The sequence below is a fragment of the Tetrao urogallus genome (assembly GCF_951394365.1).
Source record: "Tetrao urogallus genome assembly, chromosome: 14".
Classification (NCBI taxonomy): domain Eukaryota; kingdom Metazoa; phylum Chordata; class Aves; order Galliformes; family Phasianidae; genus Tetrao; species Tetrao urogallus.
This window is the reverse complement of record NC_136827.1, coordinates 3,999,101-4,018,566: the sequence shown is the minus strand read 5'-3', so window position 1 is coordinate 4,018,566 and position 19,466 is coordinate 3,999,101. Positions and strand designations below refer to the sequence as shown.

Below are 19,466 nucleotides of genomic sequence, written 5' to 3'. Positions count from 1 at the left end.
ATGTCACAGTAATGTTCATTAGAAGTGTTTTCTTTTACATTTCCAGCAGATTTTTATACTATGTAAACTAAAAAAAAATAATAATTAAAAAAAAATCACGCTATTTACCCTGTGCTTACTGCATTTAACATGGTGGGGGCTCAGACTTCAGCTGGACAGTGAGCTGTGGTAACACTACTAATACTGATGGCCCTGAAATGGCTCTGAGAGTGGCTCTGTTTTCTCAGGAAACCCTGGGTTTCTGCCAACGTGCTGCCGGTTATTTCCTTTTTCAATTTACTGTGTGTTGACTCTAATGATGCACTTGTGTGTGCGTGCAGGTGTGCACCTAAATGCATTTCTGATATGTAACATACAAGTAACTTGGAATCATACAATTGAAAGTCTTTGTTTACACATTTATATAACTATGCCAAGTTAAGGCAAACAAGATTTGTTAGCACCAACAGTAAAACCCACTGTTCATCCTGTAATTGCTTTTAAAAATTATTTTTGTTTTCAATACTGACTGTCAAAGGAAGAACAGCTAACTTCTCATATGTCTTTTCATCTCTGGAAATATGTGCTCAGCTCCTGTGTCTGTGTGCCATATTTGCTTCCTAGTAACACAGTGGTAGCACGAGAAATTTCAGCTAAGTGAAATAATTTGATTTTGCTCCCAAATTCTATCATATCATTTCCTATGCATATCTTCTTCAGTGTTTGGATCATGATTTCACCAGATTTTGCAGCAGAATACTTCAAGGAGAAGAAAAAGCCGTTAAGTACTCTACTTTCTTTGCTCAGAACTTCCTGGGTGTTTTGTACACTCTGTGTGCGGCAAAGCAGCATGCAGGAGCACACAGCAGGGCCCTCTGCATAGCACACGCTGACCATGGTGAGCTCAAACAAACAGCAACAGCCAGAGGTAACGAGGGAGAACTTCTGCACCACAAATACTAATGAAGTTGTTACTTACAAGTTCTTCACATCAATGATTCCTCGAAAGGCCTTTCTAGGGATTCCTTTTATCTGGTTTTCACTGAGGTCTCTGAATAAGGGAAAAGAAAAAGAAAAGAAAAAGCATGTTTGTTAACAAAGGGAATGTACTTCTCAAATCTACATGACATAATGGAACAAAGCTTGCTTGGAAAAGGAGATGTTTCTGGGTCTGTTACACCGTAACACTTCCCTTTGTCTTCTTAGAGGTCTGTGGCATGAGCTGAAATAACTCTCCAACCAGAACTACCAGAGTTTGAGAGAGCAAACGTTCAGAAAATATCACTCAGATGTGCATGATGTGCACAACTCCGTGATTCAGTGGCAGAGTTTCTACAGCTAAATCTCATACCTCAATATCATACCTCAACACTGCAGCCTTATAGCGTAAATAGAAATGTTCCTCACTGTGATTCTGTTAACTGCTATAACGGCATTGGCGTATCTGTGCTCAGATTATAGCCTCTGCTTTTAAATTAATATTCAGGAAAAATGTGGCAATTATTCCCTTCAATTGTTTTGCAAGTTTATGGAAAAAAAAAAAAAGATTGATACAACACAACAAACAAACAAACAAACACAATGTACTGTACTGTGCATCAGTGGGAATAACAAATTTTGAGCTTGTTTTAAAAACCATTTAAAATTATTTGAAAATTAAAAAATTAGCAATTCAGAATGACTTCATAGTACTTCAAATGCTATGACATGGTCCAGGTTAAATCATGACATCTGCATTGTGAGGACAGGTGGAGCACTGCAGTGCCAGTGCTGTTACATAAGCTGCAGGCAGTTGCTTTTCTCTTTAACACACTGTAAGTGTTTCAAGAGAATTTTTCAATCATGCAAACCCCTATCAGCCACAATGGGGGGAGAAGAGCAGGCATTGGGAATAGGAAGGAAAGAGACATGGAATTGGAAAGTTGGGATGCTGTCATACTAAGGACGAGGAGCACTGCTGGTGCACCATCAGCCTGGGATAGGAGGGAAGATTTTGGTTCAGTTCAGGGGGCAAAACTGGGGGAAGCGTTAAATGTAGGGAGACAAAAGGAAGGCAGAAGATGAGGAGAGAAAAATGGAAGAAATAAGCAAAGGCAGAAATGGTGGGCACAGGAATGGCTGGAGGAAAGGACCAACAACAGTGATAGCACAGGACAGGACATTATGGTGTATGTCATTTGGTGTGACTGTGCCACTTGGTTAAACAAACCAAGGCTTTACCCCATTTTCGGAAGGAAAAGTCTGCCTTTCTGGTTGTTGCTAGGACAGAAGGGCACTCATCCGTACCGTCCACCAGATACTTTTCTGTGAGCACGTTTTGTGTTGCAGCAAGCCTCCTTTCCAGTCTCCACCAAATTGCCTTTATCAAATGAAAGGCCAGAAATCACTGCCTGTCACAAAAGCCCACATTGACACTGCAGGTCAAGACGTGTCATGCAGGGCTTTCTTCTGTTTTCCATCAGGCAGAGAGAGAAAAAGGGGACTATGTCCTTGTCATGAGACTAATTCAATTTATACCAGTCATGCAGTCTACACCAAATTCTCAAAGTAGCCACAATTGTTCATTCAGACTATCACAAACAAAAAGGTGCTGCTGGATACAAGTCTCTTTTTCAAACCAGATTAAAATTCTTTGTGACCTTCACAATTTGTTTAACACTGATCCACACCGTGACCCTTCCTTCACCTCCCCTCTTTTTCTGCCAGCAACAAAATATTAGTTCTTTAAAGACAGATCTTCTACTCAGAGAAACGATCAGGCAACCTGCAAGCATAAGAGTGGAAAGCAAGTGCATTTCAGACCTGCAGAAAGGCAGTCTTACACTGAAGACAGATTTGAGGGCAGGGAATCATTTTGGTGTGACAGCGAGGCACAGCAGGCTCTAGCCAATGGTAAAAGTGTGACAAAATTGCCTAGGGGGGCAAAAATTAGCAAGATATGGGGGCAAAAAAGCATATTAACTGCAGCAGAAAGGGCTTGAAAAAGTAGAATTGCAAGTTTAAATGAAATATGCATCAAACCCACCAACAACTCAAGTTACACTTGTCCAGTATTTTACCGTGCATTACTTCAAACCAGGTTTAAAGATAAATAAAAAACATATTTTTTCTAATATTATCATTATCCAAAAAGGATAATTTATATTATTGCTTTCTGCTTTCTCTCTATGCTTGGATCTCCCCCGCAGGAAGGCAAAAATAGGAGACTGGAAGAAATTTACCCATGTTCTATGACAGCCTCCTCATAAATTGTATTAATTTTATTTCCCATTTAGGCACTCTTTAGCTAACAACACTCCCTCTCTATGTCTCCAGGCCCGTGCACTGATTTCATAAATAAATGTAGCAGTCTGGAATAGGGACAGCCTGCAGGGTACTGGTGATGCAGCACGGATGAAATTCACAACTGCATGCCTCGTTTTCCATAGCTGCCCTCTCACAAGTATGACTGTGGCTTTTTGAGATGGACAGGGGAAGAATTTACCTCTTCCTAACAATGTGCCAAACTTTTGTAAGGAAAACGCAAGCAGGCCCTGGGCAGGCTCAGCCCATGCCCATCCCAAAGTGTGCCAGGAGCCAGCAGGAGCTGCTTGTCCTCTGTGGTTGTTTTAGAGCTCCAGCTCTGCAATCCCTGTTCCTGCTAATAGACATAACGGGAAGCTGTCCCTGACGGTATGTAAAATAAATATCAGTTATTAATAGAAGCTGCAGAAGACCAGATAAACTCGCGTGAGGCCAGAAACCCCAAAGCAAATCAAAACAAAACATTACACAAACAGACAGAAAAGAATTGTGATATGCAAGAAGAAATAAACAATGAGTCTGAAGAAAAATAAATAAATGATGATTACCAACGTATTTCCTATTAGGGAAAGGTTTTAAACTCTGTATATCCATAACAGAAGACAAGTTCAATGCCCCTATGTGTAATGAATGGAGCCTTGAGGAGGAAATCAGTGAAACAAATCCAGCTTTAGAGAAACACACATTCCCAAAATCCTTGTTTTAGTAAGCAAGATTAGTGAGCATTGAAGGGAAGCACTTGATGTAGGGACAAAGCAAAATGTGCCATATGCCGGCAGCACCTCATGCTCACTGCTGCTCACAGAGCTTCCTCTCAGACAGCAGCAAGCCCAGCACCTTGTGGAACACATCCAGGCAATCAAGGGCAGGAAAGGAAAAGCTGTTTAGTGAAGACACTGTCCTCAGCTAAAGGCTTGTCTGAGTGTGCACAGCCCTCAGAAAGAAGGATGCTGGGGAAAGAAACTTGTCCTTGAAGTTCATCAGAATCTCTCCTTGGGCACTGATACCATCCTGGAGCTACAACAGGGACACCTGAAGTTGGTTCTAGAGCCAGCCAGTGGCTCCAGTGTTGCAGTCCCATGGGCACATCCCCGTCCCTGGCACAGACTCCTGCCTGCTGGGGCTGCTAGGGAGCACTGAAGCTGGGGAGGATGCCGGACCTGCAACCAGCAGCTCCCAGAGCCTGCAGTGTGTGGGGGTGGCCACAGGGAAAGGACACATTTCAGAGGTGGGGAAACACAGCCAGAGACATTAGGGCTTGAAGTTTGCATGAATCTGAGATGAGGGAGCCAACAAAATGGAGCAGCTGCTGCTGACATGGCCACACTGCACAGCTCAGAAGTCAATAGATATTTTAGTTTCTATTTTGACTAAAATGCTTTGGACATAGATTAACTCCCTCTGCAAGTATAATGTTGTTTTGCTAATCTTCAAATGGAAATTGCAAGAGCTTCGCTCATAGAAGGGTTGGGAAGGAAAAAACCAAAACCGTGGACATTTTCTAAGTGCCTCTGTACTCCATCACAATGCTGGGTTTGAGCTTCCTGCTTTAATGCTGCCTGCTGCATCCTAGGTGAAATATTAGCTAATAAAGCAATAAAATGCACTTTTTTTTTAAAATTTGCCAGTGACAGAACATAAACCACTTAATTGGAACACAGAGTCTTCACTTGAACTACAGATCTAAAACACTCAAATACCTACATTAGTACTGCTCACAAAGTTACAGTGGTACTGGGAATTAAGCGCAGCATATGAACATACAGGCTGAAAGCACTATGCTTAGGTTTTCCCTCTTTTCAAGAAAGGAACAAAAGAAAAAATAAAAAGATCCTTTGAATATTTACCAGTTATTTTCCAGATCTTTTTTGGTGTACAGATTCTGAAGTTCAAAAAGATTATTTTTAAATGAAGAACTGCCTGAAAAGCAGCTTGTCTGAGAGGTATTTATTGAGCTTGAACACCATTTTCTTATATCTCCTGCTCAAACGGGCTAAAGAACAAATCATTGTTTGGTGTTACCCAAAAAAAACCCATTGCAGACTTGCCTAGAATGGCTGAAGAGCTGAAGATGTAAAACACAGTCATCAAAGGCAAATGGCTCACAGCCACAGCCCAGCTCGCACCTTTCCCAGCACACACTATTGTCTGCTGATCCCAGAATAAAGCAGAAACCTCACAGAGTTAACCATTAGCACACAGACCCAATATTCAACTAACAAATAAAGGAAAAGCTGGTCTAACTGCCATGGTTCCTCCAGGTGCCTTTCAGCCCATCCCCAGTTCAGTGATGTCTTAGGAATCCACCAGGGAGCTCACACAAAGCACAGCCACACGACAAACACTGATTGATTCCACTGCACACCGCCTGAGAGCACAGCAACCAACTGCTTACTGCAACCTCTGCCTCACACAGCAGAGTTTGCATTAGTTAGCTTTATTTTGTATAGCAAACAACGTAAGGGTACGAGTGCTGACTGTAAGTGCCAGCTACTGCCAGTGCTAAAACATACAGACCCAAGGTTCACTCCAGTCACAACATGCACAGCTCAGAAAAATGAGCATTACTTAAGCCGTGCTTGTAACTTGCTTGCGGTCTTTTACCAAACAGGATTTCTGAGTTAAAAGCATTTTAGTCTTATGCATTTATCAAAATTAAATAAAGTAGGTGTTCTTGAAACTCTGTGCACTGTTAAAGGTTAGTAACTATTCCTCAAGCCAACGTCTTTACAACCAGACTGAAGACAGAACTGCTCTGCAGAAAGGCGTGCTCTAACACAAAATGGTCACTGCAATTTGTCTCTTTGGAGTAGTTTTAATTTGAACAGTATGTTAAACACAAACTCTAAACTACAGCATTTAACTGAATTGAACAATTCTGGAGTAGGGAGTGATAGAATAATCGAGAGGAAAGAGGTATCTCTTCAAGTATCACCTAATAAAGGATAAGCAAGTTGGCTTTTTCATACAGCAAAAGCTGGAAGGAAGATAAGTTCCAGAGGGCAACAAGGGAGGGCAAAGGGACCAGTGCTTACTAAGGGACAGAATGAAACAACACATGAAGAGAAAGAGGAAACCCACAGGGGGAAAAAAATTTAACTGAATTATAGCAAAGCCAGCACAGAATATTAATATGGGCAGAGACTTTTTGTTTTGCCATTCCCAAGGGTGTTTTGTTGTCTCCCAAAGTTTCTATTACAACCCACAGCAACTGGCAATGCCTCAAGCCAACTGCTCAGCCTAAAGCACAGCACAACCAGGATCAGAAAGACTGTAGCATAGATTCTCTTCCAATTGCTACAGATTCTTCTTGTCCATTAATAAAATGTTCCTTCAAAGATGCGAGCAGCTCAGAGCAGCTCAAAGATGCTGCAGCTCATCTGGTCACATCCTCCCACACAGCTCCAGCCACTTAGTGCCAGGTAGCAGTGGAAATGGATGTGGATCTTTCTTCTTTTTAGTATGCATCTATTTGCAAAGACTGCAAGAAGTTGGAGTCAGGAGAGTGATCATGTATATGCATGTACCCTTGTATCATATTAAACTGTTGTTTCATTTACAGTAAAGAAAATGTTTTTAATCCTACTCTGCCAAAAGTGTGCCTGTTTTTTAATGGTTAAGATACTGTCTGATACTTCCAACAGCTAACTACTCTTCCTATCTATTAGCAATTGCCCTAGTATTTGCAAAGCTGTTCAATATTAGTGTTTTTCCTATCCTGTAGCTGAATTAACAATAACCGAGTCCATTGCTGAGGACAATTCAATATCTTTGAGCCCTGTAAATACGCATGACGTACTTAAGATATTTATCATCTTCCAGGTGGGAAAAGCATTGACCAAATCACCCCAGTAACAAGAACAAGCTGTGGCAAGGCCAGCGCTCACATCAGCACCTCTGCTCAGGAGGGGCCTTATGCACACTGTGAGGCAAGGATTTCTCTCCTGTGTTCAGTGTAAAAGATGGCGTTTCCCTATCATAAAGCAGCAGTTATCACTCTCTGTCCAAAAGGCAAAATTTACATGCACTGCTGCCAATGGCCTACAAGGGCAGAGCTTAAGAATAACAGCATTGCACAGCATTACTCGGCTGAAACTTGACATCCCTGCTTGTTTTCTGAAGGGAAAAAAATATCTTGCTGCTACTACTGCAGTAAAAGTGTGGATGTTGACAACATCCAAGTTCTGTGAAATGAGAGCAGGTCATACAGATGTTTTGTAGGCTAAGCAATTCCAGGTGAGTGTGTTTTCACTGAATGGTACAGCTGAATAGCACTTCATACCCTGGGAAGCTGCTGAGAAGATCTTTCTGGTCTGGTTTGGTTTGTTACAAAGGGAGGGAACTGAGGTGCAAAATTCCAACCATACCAGTCTTCAGTACTTCCAAAGAGCCCCACACTATAGCCAAGATGCCAGAAGACAAGCACTGCAATTTCCCTGTTGGTGGGGTTGTACTGTGAGGGGACAGAAGGCAGCTCTACACCTCTGTACTTCACTGGGCACCCAAAGCCTCCTGGAGCCCAACTACACCAGAGATGGCCGAGATGGACACAGAGTATGTGAAGACAAGGACATGGGTATAGGCTGTCCTAATGCAGAGGAAGGGTGCTAGCTGAGTGATTGAGGAAGGAAAAGATCTCAACAGTAGATAATCATTTTAGCATAATCCTCCTCCTCCTCCAAAACCAAATTTAAAACCATCTGTTAAAACTATTCTTCTTTGATAGGTTCATGACTTCTGTCCTGCTGCAGTTACAAGAATTGCTCAGCACACTGTGAAATTTTTCTACATGCTTAAGACGACAGAGAACGCACATTTGTGTACTCTCTGTGGGAAGATGAAAAAAATGCAATCCCTTCAACCAAACAAAAGCCCTCAGATTATCTAAATGAGACCCAGTGCTACATTCAGCTGTCATTGTACCCAAAACAAAACCAGAAAATTACATCCATCAGAATCCCCCTTAGCAACTATTTTTATATAATTCTAAATGAACAATAATCTATGTATCAGTGCTCATTTAAGGACAATCTTTCCTCCCTCTTGCCATTTCCTAAATACTGACCAAATGCTGATCAGACAGTATACTGGAGACTCTTCTTTTAAAGCCCATCGCCTTGAGACACATTAGATTTTTTCTTTTAGAAAGCAACACTTATTGTATCTTTCAGAATATATGCACAAAAATCAGATTGTACCTCAATATCTTTATGTTCTATTTTGATTATGCCCAGGAGTGGGGATTGACAAGCAACTGGACTCAGAGGAAGCATATGAGGATGAGATGCACTCCTCAAGAAACACAACAGAGCTTCTAATAAATGACAGTAATGCTTCTTTATTAGCAGCATTTAATGCAGGTCTTCAGTGCTTTATTAAGCAGTATCAAGAAAATAAATCCTTCCTTTATACAGATTGGCCAATTGTTCCTGGAGACAGCATGGGACTAGAGCAAGATGCTCTGCATTGGGGTGTGAAGAGACAGGAAAAATACTTGAAAGTCAAATACAATCAGTATCCTGTTTTATACAATTTATACCTTAAGTCTTTACACACATGGTAAGACTGGACTCTCAGCAGAGAAACAGCACACACAGTTTTAACAATGTACTTAAGAGGAATCTGTTTTGATAGATAAACCCTTTTAACTGTGGCTTTATCCAGAACCACATTTATTCATTCAAGGCACTACCAAGGTAGGGTAGGCTTTGCTCTACCCTTATGAGATTCAAGCACAGAGACACCAAAGTGGTCTTGTACACCTCCAACAGTTGGGAGCAAAGTGCTGACATCAGTCGCAGGAAAGAAATCCTATGTATTTGCAAATACGAAACAAAAACCAGTAGGCAGTATGACCTTCTTCTGATCTCCACAGCCCAGACCCTTGGCCTTGTTTAAGCACAGTATGATTGCTTAGCAAAAGTTATTTGCAATTTACTGGAAATGGTAAATAAAAAAAAGGGGAGCCTTTACTTTCAGCAGATAAATATACGCAATCATAAAGAATAAAGCATGAGCTAGTAAACTGTGCCATCAGGGAATAAGCGATAAAGATTTGGTGGAAGGCTTGCTCTCAAATGATCTCCTTTGACCTAATCCCACTTTTGTTAATTGAGCGTTTCTATAAATGAGTAATTTTTCACTCTTTATTGATATCCCTTGCTGACCACTTACGTTCTGGTGCACCTAAACATCACACAGCAGAATAAAAATCACTCTGATAATAGTAATTTAATCCAGGCTGAGAACCCAAAACTCAGCTACGGAAACAGATTATTTGCATAGGAACAGGCAGCAATTGCAGGTGTGAAGGTGTAGGCTGTATTTGTTACAGACTTCTCCAGAAAGAGGCCAACTATTTAATTTGTTTGCATAATCAACACAAGCACTTCTTTGTCTATAAAAATAATAAAAATTAAACAGTCTATAGACAGTAAAACCAACTACAGTGATATTTCATTCACTCTGGTGAGGTAGAAGTGAATTGCAAATTATCTGAATGCACTGCAGTGAGAAAAAGCAACATTCTGGTATAGCTAAGTCCTGGTTATCACAACATTATAATTCTGTGGTAAAAAGCATACCTGTGTAAGAGGGGTATGCTAATGCTCTAGCTGTAATAGTTTTCAAAATTAAATTATAATACTGGGCCAGTAACATTTACTGCAGAGATACTCAGCAGTCTGTACTCCATTAACAGCTATAGAAGCACTAAACAATGGAGAAAACAGTTTTACACAACTTGTCCCTTCTTTCACAATATTTTAGCTTCTATTGTGACTCCATGACTCCACATTTATATATCTTTCCTTCTATGAATAGTTTAATCCCCGAAAGCCACCATGAAACACTGCAGATGTAAGAAGATACGCTTCAGACTGATTTGTATCCTTAATTCATTTTCCTATGTGGCTATGATATTTAGATTTATTAGACCAAGATGTAATACCATAAAGCGGTTAACTCTACTGGGGATATTCATGTAAGACACACCTGTTTAAGCAATCCTCGCATCTCCCTTTTACGGTAGGCTCCTCAAACCCACAAGCTATTCAATTATTTCCGAGCAGATCTGCCCTGACCATCACAGCTGCATGATATTTCCAAACCTCATTCTGCTACTTTATACATACATAAAAGAAACGATTCACTAAAGCATAACCAAATCACTTCTTTTTTGAAAGGCTGAAGAGCCAAAGCACCTTCAAGAGCCCCCTGTCATGTACAGAAATTTTATCATTCAATACTGCCAGGTTTTAAAAAAAGTAATCTAAACAGAAGACAGATTTTGTATATACAGAAAATAAAATCTAAGTTTGCTAGTAGAATGAGCACGCTAGTTAATGTGACGTAGCACTAAGCCCAATTAACTTTTCAGCTTAGAGGCACGCGTAGAAGAATAAAGTTCTCCAAAATAAACTGAATTTGTAATCACGTCACCCATCTGATGGAGCGCTTTGTTACTTCAGTGTTCTGGCAGACCACCTACCACAGATCTGAGGCATTACCGAAGAGAAAGTTAAAACCAGGAGAATTCACAAGATGTAACAGTCTCCCTAAAACTTCACTGCCACTTACAAGCAAGTCTGTATAAGTTAAGAAGTGAGCTCTGCAAGTCCAATTGAACCCTGCACTCTGAAATCATAGAATCATAGAATGGCTTGGGTTGGAAGGAACCCCAAGCCATTCCATATCTCATACTAGACCAGGTTGCCCAGTGCCCCATTCAGCCTGGTCTTGAACACCTTCAGGGATGGGGCATCCATAACATCTCTTGGCAGCCTGTGCCAGGACCTCACTACTCTCTGTAAAGAACTTCCCCCTGACATCCAATATAAAACTTTCCTCATTAAGCTTAAAACCATTTCCCCTTGTCCTATCACTATTTACCCAAGTAAAAAGTCTCAGATCTTCCTTTGAAAACAGATTCATCTTGTGACTCCAAAACACAGAAAATACTCATAGGGAGATGTGGGCATTTCCCTATGTTTAAAATTAACCCATAAAGATTCTTGTGGTACGTTGGGAGCTTTATCCCTGAAGAAGACAAGGAACAAGGGCACTACTCTGATTCATCAGCAAATGCCTCGCTTCACTGATCTACAAGAGAGTTGATTTGCATAAAGCCACTTCCAAAAATGAACTTGGCTTTCCTCTGAGTCACTGCCAAGCATGTTACTGAATTTCAGATCAACAATGTCAGCTCAGAAAATTAAATTGAATTTAAGAAAAGCTGATAGCAGGCTGGAAAGAGGGAGAAGGGCTCCTTGCACGACAGACTCCAAAGGGAAGCAACAAAAAGTCTGCACATTGCTCGTTTACCTCTGAAGCACTCTCAAATCAAAGGATGTAAAATTCCAGAGTGATTTGACTTCATCACTGCTGGGAAGGATGACGACTTCCTCTCAAGTCCACTGCAGTTGTTTGAGTCTTTGGAAGAAACCGTGTGGCAACATGTCTTGTAATTATCCTAAAGTTTCTTCAATTTATGACCCAGCTGTTTAACTACTTCAACAAGCTTTTAAAAAACAAGTGGCCCTCGGGTGTCATGCATACATAACGCCAAGAATACAGTGATTGGCAGGAGCACTATTGATGGTAAAGATGCATGCTTTACCTTGAAAATTCAATGCCACTTTTGGAACAAACCACATACAAATGACCAGATAGAGAACTTGCACTGCCTAGGCAGTGGAAAACTGTATTTGCGGCTTCGGATGGTGTACTGCATTCAAACCATCACTATAAGATGAACAGTGCATGCGATAATGATAGAGCATGGCATTTTTAAACTTTTCCTATTTTTACTTTTATTTTCCATTTCTTGTTTCACGGATATGACCAACTTTCTGGCCAAGAAATGGGCATCTACAATTATTATTTTGAATAAGATCAATGCACACCACCAAAGTGGGAAAAAGAATCAATTAACAACTCAGAATCAAACTGACTGCACAAGAAGCTCTGAAATTGAACACTGAACAAGGACAGATACTATCTTGTATAATAGTTGTTCTACACTACAACTTCTTGCATGTTTTAAATAATATATGATTTCTCCTTAAATCTTGCATTTGATAATATAAAACTGGAAAGTTTTACATATGATGCAAATAGTTCTATCTTATCAAATAACAAATTTAACTCAATTTTACAGCTTGGAAAGTTTACATTCTAGTACCATTTCCTCACATCATTACTTCCAGATGCACAGACATAAGAACAACAATCAAGAGGCAGAATCTAGAAGTCAGTCAAGACACACATCAATTTCTTCACTGTAGTTCCATACACACAGGTTGGGTTTGCTTTGCAGTGGAGTCTGGTTTTATTCTACATCAGATGCAATCGCCTTTTCTGAAAGCAGTTTATTTCTGGAAAGAAAAGCCTAAACACTGAGGAACTATGTCTAACCCAGAAAGGAGATTTCCAGCTGAACCTATCCCACCCTGTTAAGCTTATATGATTATGATATGGATTATGTACAACTATAGTACACATGGTTTCAATATTGTTTCTAGCTTGGACTCTTTATTCAGTCTTTCTAAATCATATAACAAAAGAATGATATGAATAAAGAAAGACAAAACAGAGTAAATGGGTGGAATATATTACCAGTACTTTACCAAAAACAGTAATATAGCATAAGCATAGTTTTATATCAAATTAAATAATTAGAATTTTCATCTGTAACATGAGTAATGGAGCATAGAATTCATTAAAATAGAGAAGAGACTATTCCTTCAGATTTTTCACTGTGTCTGGTAATTAGAAATATTTTAACCAAGTGAAAAATCATCACAGGAAAACTCCAGTGCCCTGTTGCACTCTACCAGAACTACTCTTACAGATTGCTGCAGTAACTTCTGCACTTTAATCCACGTGCTACCTCCCTGCATTAGGGTCTGCATCAGGATTTTGTTCAGTTCACAGAACGGATAGCATCTCATAGAACAGTCACAGACTGGTCTCCCTCTGACATCCCCCATTCATATGCCGAGCCCGTGTTATGTTCACAAGGCATTCAGAAACCAGCTCCTGCTCAGCAGCAACTGCCGGTCAGTTTGGCTCAGTTAGGTTGGCAAAAATGAGAAGGAAGGCCCAAAGAAATATGTAGGGTATATAGTCTAACTCCCTCACATTTAACTCGTTATCTTCAAACTGACCTCGAGAAGCACAAGGAATGTGCCCAGAGCTGGCACAGTGCATGGGCAAGAGCGCATGCAGCTGCCCACCTCTGCACCAAGGCTGACTGTTTTGCCTCATTGCTCCTGCTAAATCAGGGCTAACAGTTTCATAGCATCATGGAATGGCTTGGGATGGAAGGGACCTTGAAGATCACCCATTTCCACCCCCCTGCCACCCACTAGGATCAGGCTGCCCGAGACCCCATCCTCATCTTGAACACCTCCAGGAATGGGGCAGTTTCACTCAGAACAACTTCCAAGCTAATTGAATAATCTATTAATAGTGAATTAATATTTTTTCCCCTTTTTATCACTAACTCGGTGCACAAATCCTGCAGAGGATGCATTGGGAGTTTCTGTGTAGCTGAGACTTCCATACCGCAATCATCTTTGGCGAGATAACATAAAATTTCAGAGCACATAGTTAATGTTCAAATGGCAGAATATATTGATTCTCTGCCCATCCCCTAGTATCTTAAGTTTACCCAGAAGACTATTTTATTTAATTAACTTGGTGCTTTATTAATATAAATATTCCACTATTGATCATAAGAGAAGCTGACGCATGTTTGAGTCAGGCATACATCAGATCCATTTAATGGAGCTCCACTTAGAAGAGTAGTTGGCTCTAAATCAAGGTAAATGGTAGCAAGTGCTCCTTTGGGATGACAGGGCTTAGCTGAATCTATAACATTTTTACGGAGCTGGTTTTTTTAAAAGCAGAAAGCGTATGGAAATTAGATATGAAAATGGTCTCTCCTTGCACGTATCAATTAAGCATGTCAATACCTTAATTAAATTGCTCAACTTAATGAGATTTATACCAATGAATACGTTTTATAGTTATAATAGCTTTTTTGGCTACTGTTCAAGATGTCAAATAAATTGTGAAAAGAGGATTAAAAAAGTAGTAATTGACATTCTGAACTGAAGCCAGTATTTTTTTCTCTCATTTTTTTTCTTCATTCATGTGATTTTGGAGAACATATAAATAAAGTAATGAACCCTGTAATAGCTTTGCTTTTAAAAATGTCTTCCTTTTCCAGTTCTAATCCTTCTTATCAAATTCTCTAAGTAGCACAGCACTTGAATTAAGAAGCACTTCAACCTAAATGACTGTACATCTTTTTCCCCTTTCAGGCTCACTATTATTCTTATCCTCTGAGTTTGAAAGAAATAAAACATTTCTATCCAGGCATGTAGTTACTGTAAAGACTTCCTTACTGAATGGCTGCAGAATGCCTGGTGATGCATGGATCCTACCCTGCAAATAGCAGTGACTTCTGCTCTTACCCTGGACTTCTTTCAATTTTGCACGGGGCATCTCTGACCAAACACAACTTGCTAAAATCTGGACCATACCTGAAGTGCTGAAACATCAGAAAATTTATTTTGGAGAAGAATCTGTTCCAGTCCTTTAACTCTTCACAGAGCTCTAACTTGCAATTGCAGCTACCAATAAAATATATATTAAACGTTTTAAACAAAATTCTAACTCACTGCTTTTATAACATATCTCCAAAAAGAAAACTATATTCAATGTGCAAGCTGCCTCCTCAGGTCTCAGTGGCCTCTCTGGTTTCCTAATTAAAAGGAAATGTAAGTAATGTTGATCAGAAATAACCACTGTATTGCAAGCCCTAGAGCATTGAACTCCAATCTGCAGGTTTCCAGCTCAGAAGTACAAAAATATACAACACGACCTTAGAAAAAGATATAACCAAAGCAAATGTCTTCTGCAGTTAGAAAGATGGACAACTTTCAACTAGGGAATAAAGAAATTATGGGATGCTGCAATTCCTGGCATAATTATTGGCTCTGTCCTAAATGCACTTTTGCAACCTTGGCAAAGTCATCATACGTCCCAGTGATTCAGTTCTCTGGTATATGGCAAGGGGCACATACCTTTATCGTGAGGTGTACCCAACTCCCGTGTAAAAGTGCATGTGTATTTCCAAGTGAAAAGTGCTACAAAAATGCCAGTAATTGCTAGCAGACTGCTCCAGCAGGGCTGCAAGGTGACCAGGCAACACAAAAAGCCACTTCCTTTGCTAAGAGCAGACTAATGAGAAAGTTCTGTTGATGTGTGTTCCTATCATTGCCTGGTAACAGATACAGAAATACTGAAGATAGCAAAAAAGCACTGGGGGGGGGGGGGTGAAGGCACACATACAAAAATCTAAGTAAAGTACCAGCATTTCTTGCTTTTTTTTTTTTTTATTTTAAATAAAAAATTATGACTAGCTTAAGTCTTTGAATAATTCTGGTTTCAGGTTTCTGTATGTTACACTCCTGTTGGCAGCTTTTGCCAACACTTGGTTTTGCAGAAGCCCATACTGAATTGCAATTAAAAATCAAGTACCATTTGAGAGCATTCATTCAGAAAAAAGAAATGTAGCAGCCCTATTTTTCTGTTAACCATCACTCTCCTTATAGCCAGCTTCCTCAGTCCTTCCTCACTCCAAAGCTACCAATAGTATTTTAAATGATTCACTTGAACAACAGTAAGAGACATGCATTACAACTGCTTTGACTTTATTTCTTACCCTTATTAAATGTCTCTCTGTAATGTCAATCTAATTTTTCTCCTTTGTCAAACCATTAAATCAATTTCTTTAGCTGAATTCCACAGCAGTATCTTCTGTGACAGTGAAGGATAAACTCCTTGATATAAATCAATTTTTTAGGTTAAAAAAATAATAAGAATGATGGCTAAAATGTCAAGGAAGAACTAATCTGTACAAGCCTTATCCTAGCTCACTCCACTATTCTTACAAATATTTACAGGCTGCTCTGAAAGTAATGCCTCCTATTTATTTCCATGGAAACAACAAAAGATACAAAGAGTACAATAACACTATTTGGTAAAGCAAATTCTCTGCTACAAAGCACTATTTTTTCAACAGTCACCATCATTAGCTCTGCAATTTCACCAGCAATGAACAAGAGCCTGCATGCTGTGCCCATAAACCAGCAAAACTGACCCACTGTTGCTGTCACCACTGCTGAAATGCACCCCTCAGCCCTCACCGTGCTCATCTCCACTGTTTGGTTCTCCCCAAATGTTCAGCAAGCATCCATGAATGTCCACAGGTGCCAATTTTTCTGCAGGGAGGAATTCAGTTCCACCCCTGTGCTTCATCCGCACTTCCATGTCAGACACGTTTGTATCAGCCTGCCCCTCCGCTGCCATCTGTCACACAGCAACACAACGTAATGGAGTATTGGTGGGAAGGTTCAGCCTCTGCTGCCATCCCACCAGCATCTGCCTGTACTGTTGTGGGCCAACAGGATAAAATAGGGGGCATTACTTCTAGAGCAGCCCTCGAACATTGTAAACTGATTTTCAGTTGGCTAACGCTAGCAGGATTTTCTGTCTTTACAATAATGTTTATGACATATCACAGTACCATTATTTGAGATACTAAATAATTGCTTATTTGATTTCTTACTTAGTTAGGGTACCTTTTGTTTTCTTTATGCAGTTGATCAACAACCATTTGTTTTCTGTTAAAATTACATTATTCCAGTTAGATTGTTCTGTTACGACCTAAACACCCAAGCAAACCATTTCATTGCAGCTTCTTATACCTTTACTGCAGTAGTCAACAGGCACAGCTAAAGATATGCTATATTAATTCCTTATTAATTTCTAACTTTCTATCTAATAGATTATATTTCAGGAAAAAATAACCCACTGCAGTCAGCTGGTGGCCTAAGCAACACAGAATCACAGAATCACAGAATTGTAGGGGTTGGAAGGGACCTCCCAGAGATCATCGAGTCCAACCCCCCTGCCAAAGCAGGTTCCCTACAGCAGGTCGCACAGGTCGGCGTCCAGGCAGGTCTTGAACATCTCCAGAGAAGGAGACTCCACCACCTCCCTGGGCAGCCTGTTCCAGTGCTCCGTCACCTCACTGTAAAGAAGTTCCTGCGCACATTTGTGCGGAACTTCCTATGCTGCAGTTTCCAGCCGTTTCCCCTTGTCCTGTCTCCGCTCACCACTGAAAAGAGTCTGGCCTCGCCATTCTGCCCCCCACACCTTAGATATTTATAGACCTGGATCAGGTCCCCTCTCAGTCTTCTCAAGGCTGAACAGACCCAGCTCACTCAGCCTTTCTTCATAAGAGAGATGCTCCAGGCCCTTCACCATCTTTGTGGCCCTCCGCTGGACTCTTTCCAAGAGATCCCTGTCTTTTTTGTACTGGGGAGCCCAGAAATGGACGCAGTGCTCCAGATGAGGCCTTACCAGGGCAGAGTAGAGGGGAAGGATCACCTCCCTCGACCTGCTGGCCACGTTCTTTTTAATGCACCCCAGGATGCCATTGGCCTTTTTGGCCACAAGGGCACACTGCTGGCTCATGGCCAACCTGTCGTCCACCAGGACACCCAGGTCCCTTTCTGCAGAGCTCCCCTCCAGCAGCTCATCCCCCAACCTGTACTGGTGCATGCAATTATTCCTCCCCAGATGCAAGACTCTGCACTTGCTTTTGTTAAACCTCATCCGGTTTTTTTCTGCCCAGCTCTCCAGCCTTTCCAGGTCTCGCTGAATGGCAGCACGGCCTTCAGGCGTGTCAGCCAATCCTCCCAACTTCGTATCATCAGCAAACTTGCTGAGGGTGGCCACTATCCCCTCATCAGGGTCATTGATGAAGATGTTGAACAAGACCGGAAGACACATTACAATAGGAAAAAGCTGAAGCCCTGTCAGTGATCTGTTGCAACATCTCTATAAGCACTCTCTTCATTACTGTATTATATGAAGGTGTATAAGCCCACATTGTTCTACACCTCACCAGAAGTCAGAGTGAAGTATTAGAAATGCCATATGCTGCTGTTTACTTTAAGGTGACTTCGCTTTCTCTATTGATGAAGAGAAGCTTTCTGATAATCTACTTGCCCAGACGAATGCAAAACTTAACAAATGACCAAAATTCATCATTTGCCATTACACGTGCCAAAGCACCAGAGTTGGTGAGCTATCCTGTTGCTGGAGGTTTGGGGCAAGTCAAAAAAAGGCAAAACTTTCTTTCATACCATTTTTATATAATACAATTCATGTTTTAGAAAGGTAAATATAGATATATTTTGTTAATGTAATGCTTGAATTGGATCCCTAATATATCACTTCAGAAGCTGCTTCCCAAACTCAGACCATGCAGATTCAATATTCAGAAGTCCTTTCTTTTCATCTGCATTGATTCCTAGGGAAAGCTAGAACTGAGGAAATAGTGAAACAGAATATAAAAAGCAATGCGTTTCACGTAACTTTTAAACAGGTATTTATTTCCCATGTTTTCCATTCACCAAGTCTGAAAATCAGCATTGGTTTCAAGTTAGGAAGTACTACAAAGTGAAGTTGAAAACCCCTGATAATTAGTGAAGTGTTCCACACGTACATAATAATGGAGGGGATTTGACTGGTTATGGAAAAGTAAAATTCATTTCTCTTCACAGCATTCAGCCTAAGCCAGCTACCTCATTTCTTATCAGATACACCGTGTTCTTCTTGGAAAAGGATGCATAAAGAGGTACATGTTTTCAAAACAAAGCAGACCGTCTAATCAAAAGACCTTATGCAGAACCAAACCGTCAGCCATCAGTCATCCCTAATAACAAAGTCACATTAGAGCATTTCAATGTTTGACTGATTATACACAGTCATTTGAGAGAGTGGGTTTGCTTGTTGTTTTTTTTTGTTGTTGTTGTTTGTTGATGTTTCTTTTTTAACCTCAGCGCTAATGAGACCCAAGATTTGGGTAACTGACTCCAACTCACAGAAACTACAGAATCAAAGCTGGAATGCCCTAATGAGCACATTTTCCCATTACTAGAGAAGTTGCTCTGGATTTTTCTTTTTTCTTTTATTAAAAAAAAAAAAAAGAAAGAAAGAAAAGAAAGAAAAAAGGCATAGCTTTTATGGGCAATTTAAATGGTGGACATGACCTCACTGTGAAACTCAATTACTTAGATTTCATAACACTTGATGCCAATATC

The 19,466-nt window shown here is 40.4% G+C and overlaps 1 protein-coding gene across 1 annotated transcript in view; it reads right to left on the bottom strand.

Moving 5' to 3' along the window:
• Positions 1-19,466, bottom strand: part of SLIT3 (slit guidance ligand 3) — a gene marked incomplete at both ends in the record, with an annotated part of 466,941 nt that overhangs the window by 216,510 nt on the left and 230,965 nt on the right. Inside the window, one exon of the mRNA XM_079542234.1 lies at positions 959-1,030. Within this exon, the coding sequence (XP_079398360.1) occupies positions 959-1,030 (72 nt within the window). The remainder of the gene's footprint in view (positions 1-958; positions 1,031-19,466) is intronic.